This window comes from Haemaphysalis longicornis, unplaced genomic scaffold (genome assembly GCF_048455015.1).
Source record: "Haemaphysalis longicornis isolate Haplotype H1 unplaced genomic scaffold, Haemaphysalis longicornis Haplotype H1 scaffold_9, whole genome shotgun sequence".
NCBI lineage: Eukaryota > Metazoa > Arthropoda > Arachnida > Ixodida > Ixodidae > Haemaphysalis > Haemaphysalis longicornis.
In genome coordinates, this window is record NW_027526460.1 from 39,886,454 (window position 1) to 39,896,767 (window position 10,314).

At 50.2% G+C, this 10,314-nt stretch overlaps 1 protein-coding gene and 1 long non-coding RNA gene across 2 annotated transcripts in view; one reads left to right on the forward strand and one right to left on the reverse strand.

The window, feature by feature from the left end:
- LOC144152665 (uncharacterized) overlaps positions 1 to 4,940 on the reverse strand; it is a 93,665-nt gene extending 88,725 nt beyond the window's left edge. The window contains exon 1 of the long non-coding RNA XR_013319204.1: positions 4,706 to 4,940. This is a non-coding gene — a long non-coding RNA (uncharacterized LOC144152665). The remainder of the gene's footprint in view (positions 1 to 4,705) is intronic.
- Positions 4,941 to 6,710: 1,770 nt separating this feature from the next.
- The window catches only part of LOC144152664 (uncharacterized), a 163,950-nt gene continuing 160,346 nt past the window's right edge, over positions 6,711 to 10,314 (forward strand). Inside the window, exon 1 of the mRNA XM_077684037.1 lies at positions 6,711 to 6,901. Coding sequence (XP_077540163.1) covers positions 6,726 to 6,901 — 176 coding nt within the window. The 5' untranslated portion in view covers positions 6,711 to 6,725. The remainder of the gene's footprint in view (positions 6,902 to 10,314) is intronic.

The following is a 10,314-nucleotide window of genomic DNA, read 5'->3' on the forward strand; positions in this document are numbered from 1 at the left end:
ACAATCGTCAGCGAAAAGGCATGTTGATGAGATTATGGTGTCAGGGAGATCATTAATATGAATTAAGAAGAGAAGAGGCCCCAATACTGATCCCTGATCATCATCCAGATCAGTCGTATACCCGACGCTAGGCTCACGCCATGGTTAAGGCGTGTGAGTGCTCAGGGAAACAGGCCGTCAAGTGGAAAGGCTCGTCATGCCAGGCGCGAGGCCAATCACTGCTTTGACGGAAGTGGGCAGCTGGAGGAGTGTCGGTAGGTTCAACGTCTCAGGCACAGCTGAGACGTTGAAAGGGTTATATACTCTGACGGAGGCGAGATACATGGTCCGTTTACCCGAGATTTAGCCGCATGTCACATAACCCTAAACATTCCAAATAAGTCCGCAACCATTCGCTACACCAGCGGGTTAAATAGCAACACGCGTTTCTAAAATTTTAACTTCAGCTTAATCGAATCACTGTAAAAATGGAGTTACTAACCTTTTGGTGACGAACAAGGCAAGCGCGGCGAGTCAATACTCGAAAAATGGAGACTTAGTGGTTCGTCTATGCGTCATTTAGCCGCAAAAAAGCCATTATGCAGCCAATCGAGCTCTATTTTACTCTTTCAAGCTGTCATGACTGAGTGAGGGCAGCTTATTTTGAGTGCAATCGTTGCCGCTGATTGATCGAGCCACAGCCTTCGTTTTTTGGTGGTCAGGCTGTCGGCAACAGTTGGCTGCCGCCAACAAGCTTGCCAGCGCACGTTGGAAAGCTCTCAGGTCGAACCCAGGGGATGCATTTAGGAATAAGACGAGGAATTTGGCAGGCACCTGCGTGCAAAAAACAATTAGACAACACTGGCTGATACCACGGGTCCTAACGCCCTCAACTTGGTGACGCTCTTGCTTAAGTCAGAAACATGCCAGCATATTTGACTGTAATTGAGTTCCTGGAAGCGCAGTCAAGAGAACTTTTCATGTATTGCAATATACTTCACTCCAAGCAAAAATACTGACTTCACGACCTATCGTCATCATCATAAGCGGAACAGAATCGTCAGCAATGACAAAAATGCCGACGACGATGCTGTTTATGGTTGGTGGAGTATTTATGGGCATATTTTGCGATGAATAGTTATAGCCGTTATCACCACCATCATCATCATGGCCGATTCTTCAAGTTGTGGAAGAGCGTAGTCCCTCCTGAAGAACGGGATCATCGTCCCTCTGCTCACGAGCAACAGTGGTGTTAATGCGAAGCGGATCGAAGAGAACGAACTTGAAACTCACCTGGAACACTTCAGCTTCATTAACAAGTGCTCCCCTAACGCTTTAAGCATCAGAGCTTGAAAAAGGAAAGAACTGTACCCCTTTCTGCTGGCGGTCCTATCGATTAAGCGCACGTGCGGAGAGAGTTGGAAGGACGGTGGAGTGCCTTCTAGGAAGTATGGTCTCCTCAGAACGAGCATCGCTCCCCGATGACAGCTCTGCCGGGCAGAAAGTGATTCACAATGACACTGCAAGGTAGAAAGAAGGGGGCCCGAAAAATAGAACGGCGCACTGCACCGGACGGCCGTGAATGCGTGCCCTAATTGACAACCGGCGACAGGAAAACGGGGGCCGACAAGACGCGCGTGCACGGTTTGAAGACGCGCGCTTTCACTGCCGCGAGCAGAACACGCGTAGGCGGAGGTCAGGAAAATGTCGAGGAAATCAAGGCGGCCACTGCAGGCTGCGCGGAATTATTCGTGCGAGTGGAAGCGTCTCGCCGGGGTCGTATGGCCCGTAAATGGAGCGCGTCGCGGCCCTGTTCTGGTCAGGCCTGCGGTCCCCCTGCATGCGTCGTGCCATCCGCGCCTTGTTGGACAACCTCGTGGGGCTTGGCAGGTTTGTGCGCCGGCGGTTGGTGGATGAAAGTGTTCCCGGAGCGTTGCGGTCTTCCGTGAGGCTGGGTGAGTCTATCGGTGTCCAGTATGAGATTAAACGAACGAATCTGATACTAATTGCTATTGAGATGTCAAGAAATATCTATAATGCGTCCTTCAGGGCGAAATTTGGCAATCTAAAAGGGCGATATTGCAGAAACACGCGGAATTTGTCGGTTTTTATGTTTTTTCTTTCTTTCTTTTTGCTATTTTGCAGGGCATGGTGCATAAGCGATCTAAGTTTGTGTGCGCTCTTGATGGTCACGTTGTTCTTTATCTCACTTTTCCAAACCGTCTTGTTGGTGTTTACTCGAGTAAACTAAAGGAAGCGTTAGTTTACGGCAGTCCGGGAATTGTGCTTGCCCAGCCGGTGCTTACAGTAATACGCAAAACTGGCTGCATACTTGCCCTACTAGTTGGAGACTGCATGCCCTCACATTGTTAAACGCTCATATAGTTCCCTGATTTTAGAGCACGCTGTAAAGTAAACAAAATGTTCAATGTCCTGGTTACAAAGTGGATGGTCTCAAGCAAGCTCACTGACTCGAAAACGTAATGAAATCTTGTTTCTCAAGCATGACGCTGCGAGATACCGAGGAGCAATAAGCGAATGCGGCAGTTATTGCGGCCGTTCCCGCACAATCTTATAACCCCTTGAGGAAGTAGCGAGCCAGTTTGGTTTCGCAGGGTTTAAATGCTGCCGTAGCATATTGGTCATTTTAAAAATGCAGTTTGTGCAGAAACGCTTCACGTACACGCTAACTTCCAAAGCGCGTACTGATAGAAACGACATGTATAAAGGCCAGAATAGCGTGTAGCCACAATCGCGGTTCGCGTATAACGGATCAGTTGCAAAAGGTACCCTCGGCAAAGTTTTGTTGAGATGACGAGACTGTGGTGGTACAAGGACTTAAGTTATTTGCCGGTGTGTTCACGTACTGGACGAAATACTGCGGTGATGAGGTGAAGAAAGGGTGAAGCCGTATTTTCTCAGTTTGCAAACGTCGAAAGTGTTAACAAGAAAGAAGCGGGGGCCAGCCTATGCACGGAGCTGCAGTTTCCGATAGTCTAGTGAACTAGAAATATTCTAGTTCACTGTATCGACAGCGTCTGGCATAGTCAGCGAGGCTACGCGCATGCGCTGGAGCAGCCGAGTGTCGGTGATCAACCGCTGGAGGTGCGCTGGTGGCTATCGTATAAGCTGCCGCTATGTGCAGAGGCTGGTACCCGCTTCTTCTCTGTTATTTACACTTTTGATGTCTGCACATTTTTGTCGTTAGGGCACTCCTCCAGAACAAAGACATATCGCACCTCTCTGTGATTTGGTGCCGCTGCGTACCATTTGTAGGCGAGGTATTCCTACCGGGCAACTCCCCCGTTCGCGCGGCCAACTGAAAAGCTCCTTCGTTGCACCTGGAAGCCGCGTGCAGGCCATTAAGCCGGACTGATAGGACTACCTGTACCTATATAGTTGCTAAGAAAAGATCAACGCGCGTGTGCGATCCTCTCCGATCGCGATGCATGGAAACGATCGGCTGTAGGGTAACGTATACGGGCGCAGCTCATTGGGAGCCTCGCCCATCCGGGGACCGGATGCCGCGCTCTTAATTATGAACGAACCGGTCGAGATACACATAATCCCGCTGCACGTCGCTTCGCGGCGATGTTTTCGCCTCGACGTCGTGCCATGCGGAGATTGGCCCGGGGTCATTAGGCTGATGAGGCCGGTGATACATGCTCGATAGCTTTGTAATAGCACGTTCGCCACGTGGCCGTTCGGGATGTCAACGAAGCCAAGGCCAACTTAGCAGAGCGTGTGCTCAAGCTTGAGCCTATTTTGTTCCGTGTATCCCTTCATTAGAGCTTGAGATAGTGATCGATATCAGCGTCAATGAGGTTGGAAGTACGTTTGCCACAAAAGGAATGCGCGGTGCAAGGGTACAGTCACATGAGCTACGAGAAAGCAATTTAACGAGTTCGACCCACCGTCGATGTTCATGCAGTTTTAGATCTAAGAAGGGAGGGAGGGGGCGGTGAGGGCGAGTACAGTACCCCCTCTCCCTTACGCTAATCACATTCGGAACTAGAGGTACTAAGCCTGAAATGCCTGCCTCCTAACCCCTTTAAGGGTACCCGCTCTAATCCACCCCTTCCCCCTCCCCGCGAAGAGCTCACTCTGAATCAAACTTTGTGTTCGCTTCCCCTACACTATGTCGCGATGCAATGTTTACAAATGTAAAAAAACTGCACAAGTGTATCCAGGCGTGAATATCCTTCGAGAGCTCCGCACGAGAATTTAATTTGCATAGCTGTTTCGCATATGTCTGACACCGAGTTTACTGCCCTTTAACGATGCTCGTCCGAGGGCTGAATTGGCAGCATAGTTATGCTGATACACTAAGCTAAACATGGCGAATATGATTATAGTTTTGTTTCTGTGACACCAATAGCACATGAGGTCTTCGTGCGTATGACATAAATATGCTCCAACCGATCTGGCAGAAGAGCAGCTTCATATCCCCGACTAATGTGGGTCCCTCGCTAGACGCGAATAACCTCTCACCGTTCACGTTCGAAGCGTGCATATGAGCGTGCAATCGAACGGGGCTTACACGCCTCCCTGCGGCCTCTTGCAAGGCGGCGGCAGCTATGAGAGCGAGCGTCAAAGCTCAGCAGCTACAAGCGCAGGCCAGTGGTTCACCGCGTGACGTAAGCCCTTCGCTTCTCCTTCACGCCTTTCGCGAGAAGAGCTGGCCGATCCCCTTTCGTTCCGATGCGCCATCAGGCGTGACATTCACCTTTCGATGACGGCGGCCTGGCGTTGCTGGCCCACTGATGGCGGTGTATGGCGTAGCAGCAAACAAAGCGCCGTCTTCTTCACGGGCGTGCGGCAACTTCCTCCTCACTCGCTGCCTCCAGCGCCGAGTCCTCGCGCCGCGCCAAGTGTTTCTCAACGCTTCATTTGTGCCGTCGGTGGGCGGTATCGGCTGCCTGGCGCGCGCACAAGGCTCGCGAGTCATCGTTTGCCGTGGCTCCACACAGCTGCCCGTGTTCTCTTTTCTCTCTTCATTCCCTCCTCGCCCTGTGTGTGCCTGCTGCTTCTCTTTGCTTGTCTCGTTGATGACTCTGTGGCCGCGCAGCGATCGCGTTTCCTTCGGATGTCTTGCGCTAAGAGGCCGCCCGCGCTCGCACGCTGCTACCGTTGCGCCGAATGGGCCCTTCGAGTGTCGACATTTGTAAGGCGCCTGCAGCCCTCGTGTGCGTTGTACCCTAAAGATGAATACAGTGGGCCATTTGTTTCTTTCTCTTTTACACGGCGAAGGTGTTCGTGGAACGGTTGTCGGAATTTCTCGTGACCCCATCCGTAGTCTACGCGGAATCCTCGCCCTGGATCCGCTCCTCACTCATTGAGGAGGACATGAAAGTGTCCCACTAAAGGAGCGAGGTTGTAACTCCCCCTGCAACGCTCTTGGTCCTCTTGTTTGCGCCTTGCAACCAGCCAGGGAAGCCGATTAATTATTCACGCTGCGCGCAGTGACTACGAGCAAGGGTTGGAAAGCGCACCGTTGGAAGGGGAAATTTGGAATTCAGGCTGAAATTTTTGAGATTTTGAGAGAAGACACAAATGGATCGGAAAGACAAATTACACCCCTGTTTTGTTTTAACGAACTAACCTTTGGCAACTCGCTCGGCTCCATTCCGGTCCCCCCAAAATTGTTTTCAACAAAATAAAAAAAAAGGAGAGATGATAAATATTGGCAAAATTTGAGATTTCGTGCTACATGGCATCTACATGGACGTCATGAGAGAGAGATGGAGTGAATCGTTATTCAGTGAGCACCTGGTGCAGATGTTAGGGCACCAGAAAAATGAATGCCACAAATGGGGTATCGAACTGGAGGGGGACCACATAGTTGTACGAATATAGCGGAGTTCTAATTAGCGGGCGGACGATAGAACGAATGGAAATCGCACCACACTGCGCGGGAAGAACGCAAAGAAGCCACCTCTGGACTCGTTATCACGAATTAGGCACTACTACGCGTTTGTGGCAGGTGATTTCGGATTTTGTAAATAATAATTGCATGCGCCGGAGCACTGGCGCCGAGTGCGCGGCGCCCAAAATAAGCGTTTGCATTAGCGTAGCGCGCGCGCCACGTGGTTGTTTTCCTGTTTCGTTGTTTTGCATCTCCAGTAAATTTGGTTTGGTTTGGATTTGCAACACATTGTGGTCACTCTGGGCCGACTTCTTCTGTCAGGACCGATGGGAACCAGGGGATCATAGTTCGAATTAACCGTCCATGGATACCGACGCGTTCGAATTATCCGGAGTTTTCCCCAATTGAAATATACAGGGCTGTGCCGGGACCAGGTCGTGAGTTCGAATTAACCGGAAGTTCGAATTAACCGTGTTCGAATTAACGAGCTTTTACTGTATTCGGATGGTGCGATCACACGATACTAGACATCACTACAATAGCAAAAACCGTGTTTCTTGGCGGTGGCTTTTGTAGGCGGCCGCCAGTTGCATACACGAGTGCATGTGACGTAACAGGGGCACAGCGAGAATACGCCTGGTAAGTCGCCGTTAATTTAAATGGGTTTCTTATCATCTAGTTCAATCGTTCGAACTTCGCGTTAAATTTTGCACGACTGCTCATGGGACGTAGCGACTTTTGCAGGGAATCCAGCTTGTACTTAGTCATCGTGGTCCGTTTAAAAATACCGCTTGAGTGGCTTTTTTGCAGTTACTACTCGCGAGACTAAGGTGGTCTGCAAAAGGGCAGCAGCTGCTCATGGTCGGCCCTTCGTTAGGAGATGCGCCGGGGCACGGAAAATGGCACGCGGCGCTCAGCAGTCCCGCTGTTCGTGTTCCCTCTCGCGAGGTCGTCCCGTCCCCGCGGGGGGCGTGAGGGGGGAGTCCACTCCGGATGGCTCGTGGCCCGTGACGGAACAACGCTCGTCCTTGCCACGCCCGCTGCCTCCAAAATTCGGTAATTCCCTTGCCGTCCGCTCTTCTTCAAGTGCCGGAGTCGTGCTCGTTGCGTCGGCGCATATCCTTTCAATTTGCCTCCGTCCCACAAAGATAGCAGGCGCAGCAGCAGTCGCTCTCGTCGCCCGCGGCAGCGGCGTGCTCCGTGTTCTCGTCGTGCTGCGCGCTTCCGAGCGTGCACGTATCCGCCGCGCTGCGTCACACGCCGCTAGCCGCAAACGAAGAGCGCCCCCGCGGTGCGCTTTCAATGCGCGCACGGCTGTAGTGCGAGGAAGGCCAACCCGCGTGCTTGACAGGCGTGGTGTTCCGTTCCCTCGATTAGGTATGCTTGAAATGGTATATGTAGCCTGAGTGTAGGCGGTGACTGCGCACTGTACATGATGCCTTTGTCGCACGGGGGTATGGAGATGACGTTTTGGGTGAGTAGTTTAATTGTGACCTAACCGCACAGCCTAATTACCGACCACGTGGAACTAGAGGATGGTTACAAGCCACACGAGCAGTGGTCGGGGTTCTCTTTTGCCGGATTGTTAAGCACTGAGACAGAACGAAAAAATTGGCCGCGTATCTGCTCCTTTTGTTGCAAATGCCGTCAAAAGACGATAGTCTTTATCGGCTTTTGCGAAGTAAATGCCTCCCTTCGCTTTCCCGCTCACCTCTCATGTTGTTCCTCTTGCGTCACGCTCCTCCCAAGGCAAAGACGCCAAAGGTTCGCTTCAATCATTTTAAACTTCCCCCGTTCCTCTGCTCCAAACCGGGTGTCTCGATGCGAACGCTGCCGTACGGCGAATACGGGCGTTAATCGAGGCGCCCTACTTCAACGTTTATAGAACCGCGTTTCCCTACTCCACGTGCGTTGCAAGCAGAACGTGGAACCTATCTAGTGGAATCTTGCGTAACTGTTGCCGGTTGATTTCTTAAAATGGCGCCAGAAGCTATAGTGGCGCGGGTGACAGCAGGCGACGGCGGAGGGAATTCTTTTTCCGCAGTTGATGAAGTATTTAATTTCAAAGAAGTCAAGAATGTTTTATTTTTTATAAAGGAACACTGCAAATATCACTTCTGTATTGAATTGTTGTCTCATATTTGCGTAATGTCTTGTTCTTCTTCAACAATGTTGACAAGTATGAACATTACAGCGGACATAGACGGGTAGATTTAGCTGTGACTATATCAGACTATTGCGCAGGCATTGTTTTGCTTTGGCCGGGTGGTTGAATCGAGTCACAGACAGTCATATGGACAGACAGACAGGCAGACATACAGACAGACCAAAATTTCTGGGTTTAAGTAGCCCAAGAAAGACTATCGTCTTTAAAAAACTCTCCACCAGAATAACTGCTTCAGATTTTGGGCGCCCAGTACCTACAAATTGCGGCTTATGGCCTTCTTTGAAGCTTCGTAGACCGAACGACCGAGAGAACGAGAAAAAGTTAACTTGACAAACGTGGTCCTTTCAGCGCTTCGCTTGTACCTCTAGAATGGAATTACAAATGTTGAACCGCGTCTAGAAACATACTCATCAATTACTCGACAATTCATTCATCCACGCACACATGCATAGGTCTACGCCGAATATTTATTGGATCTCGTTAGAACTTTAATTGTGAAGACCAAAAGACGCCAAGGCTATGAATTAAGTCATGCGCATTTCGCATTAGACTTTATTTGACTGTTGTGAAGCGGATCATTAACTCCGCAATTTATTTACACCAGAAATTGAAGGGCGGCAAGTACCTGCTAGCCTGGGGTGGTAATTAGCGCGGAACGTTTGGGAAAAAGTGTTCGGGGTGAAATGGTGGTCCATGCAGGCTTCGTGGAATGAGCTGAAAATGTAAATGTAAAGCACAAGTTTTGTGCAGTCTTTGCTGCACGAAACACCAGCGATGACTTGTAAAAATACGCAGTAAGGAAGCGTACGAAATGATGGGCACTAAATGATGCGCCATTAGAACGTTCATAGCACAACGCAGCTCGAAGCGCTTCCTAAAATGTAGCATTTTCCACTGCCGGACTCAGCTTTTATTTTCCTGAATAATTTTTTTCACGTCCTTCTTACCCAGACGATGAACAGGCAGGCACGTTGGTAGGAAGTGTGCGCTTAGATTTAAATTCCTGTTGTTTGTTGGGGCGTCTTCTGCAGATTGAAGGCCCCCGCAGTGAGGTGTAGCGATGGAACTGCGCATTTAAGCGAGCCATGTTCGGAGCACATACCTGCTCGGTATTTCACATCCGGCTGGCCCGCCCTCGTTACAAAAGAGGAAGCTAGACCCACGCCTCGTGTGAACGGAGCGACACTAGGCGCTTCTTCACATTCGCACCACCTTTGGAGAGGGCTGAGAGCTCCGTGATCGCGCCAGACTGCCTGCGGCGCAAGCAGCTAAACCCGTGCCCCGTGTGCAAGGAGCGCTAGTACGCACTCCTTCACATTTTTTCGCACCTAGGATGTGAAGCAATCACTCAAATCCAATTTCAAAGTGTCGCGCTGCAGTCGCGCTGGCTTCAATCGTCAATGATTACGTCGTAAACTGTTTAGAGAACCCGATCTAGAGCCAGTCGTCGTGTCAGTCGAGATGTGGCCTCGCGAGCGACCACTACCCACAGAAGACGAGCTCGGGAGGAAACGGCAACGTGTCGCGCAACGAAGGAATACGATGAAAAACAACGGCGCCAGCAAAATCTGGCCTGTTATTGCACACGAGCGCCTATGGATATCATGTGCTATCAGCGTACAGTCGCAGTTTCTGCAACTCTGTCTCTCTCTCTCTCTCTCTCTCTCTCTCTCTCTCTCCTTTCATCACACACATTACAATCTCTAAAATGGCACCAGCAGGTGAATGTTAGGGTATATGCGGGCGTTGAGTACCCTATTGCGGGGAACCGCCGCAGTAAATGCATTTAAGTCTCAGTTTCGAAAAGAATTTGCCTGCCACGTCGAATAACCTCGAAGTTTGTGGGCGTCACTCCCTGAAACTACTGCATTTGCGGGTGCAAAAGTTATGTGGTAGGTGAATGATGCATGGCGACGTGTATGCTAATTACATCTTGTGGATACATCAGCGTGCGGAAGTTACATGCGAAAGAAAGCCTGGAAGGGCGACAAAGCGTCTCTTTGTTCTGGTGCTATTTCAACGGTACACATAAAAAATGAAAGGGAGACAATTGGTATTGAGGGTTGGTTTGAAAGACCGGAGCAGCCCAGGGCCTACTCATGGCTTTAATCAATTAATTTATTTCCTAATAAATTACTTTATGAACAGATACATTGAGCACTAACTGTTGAATATTTATCGCTGCCCTGCTCGTAAATTTTGTATCCATCATGCATGAAGCGCGACTTCTTAACTATAAACAGTGTGCCAATGTTATGCAGGGAAGACAGGGTCCGAAGCGCTTACTTTTAGTTGTTCACGC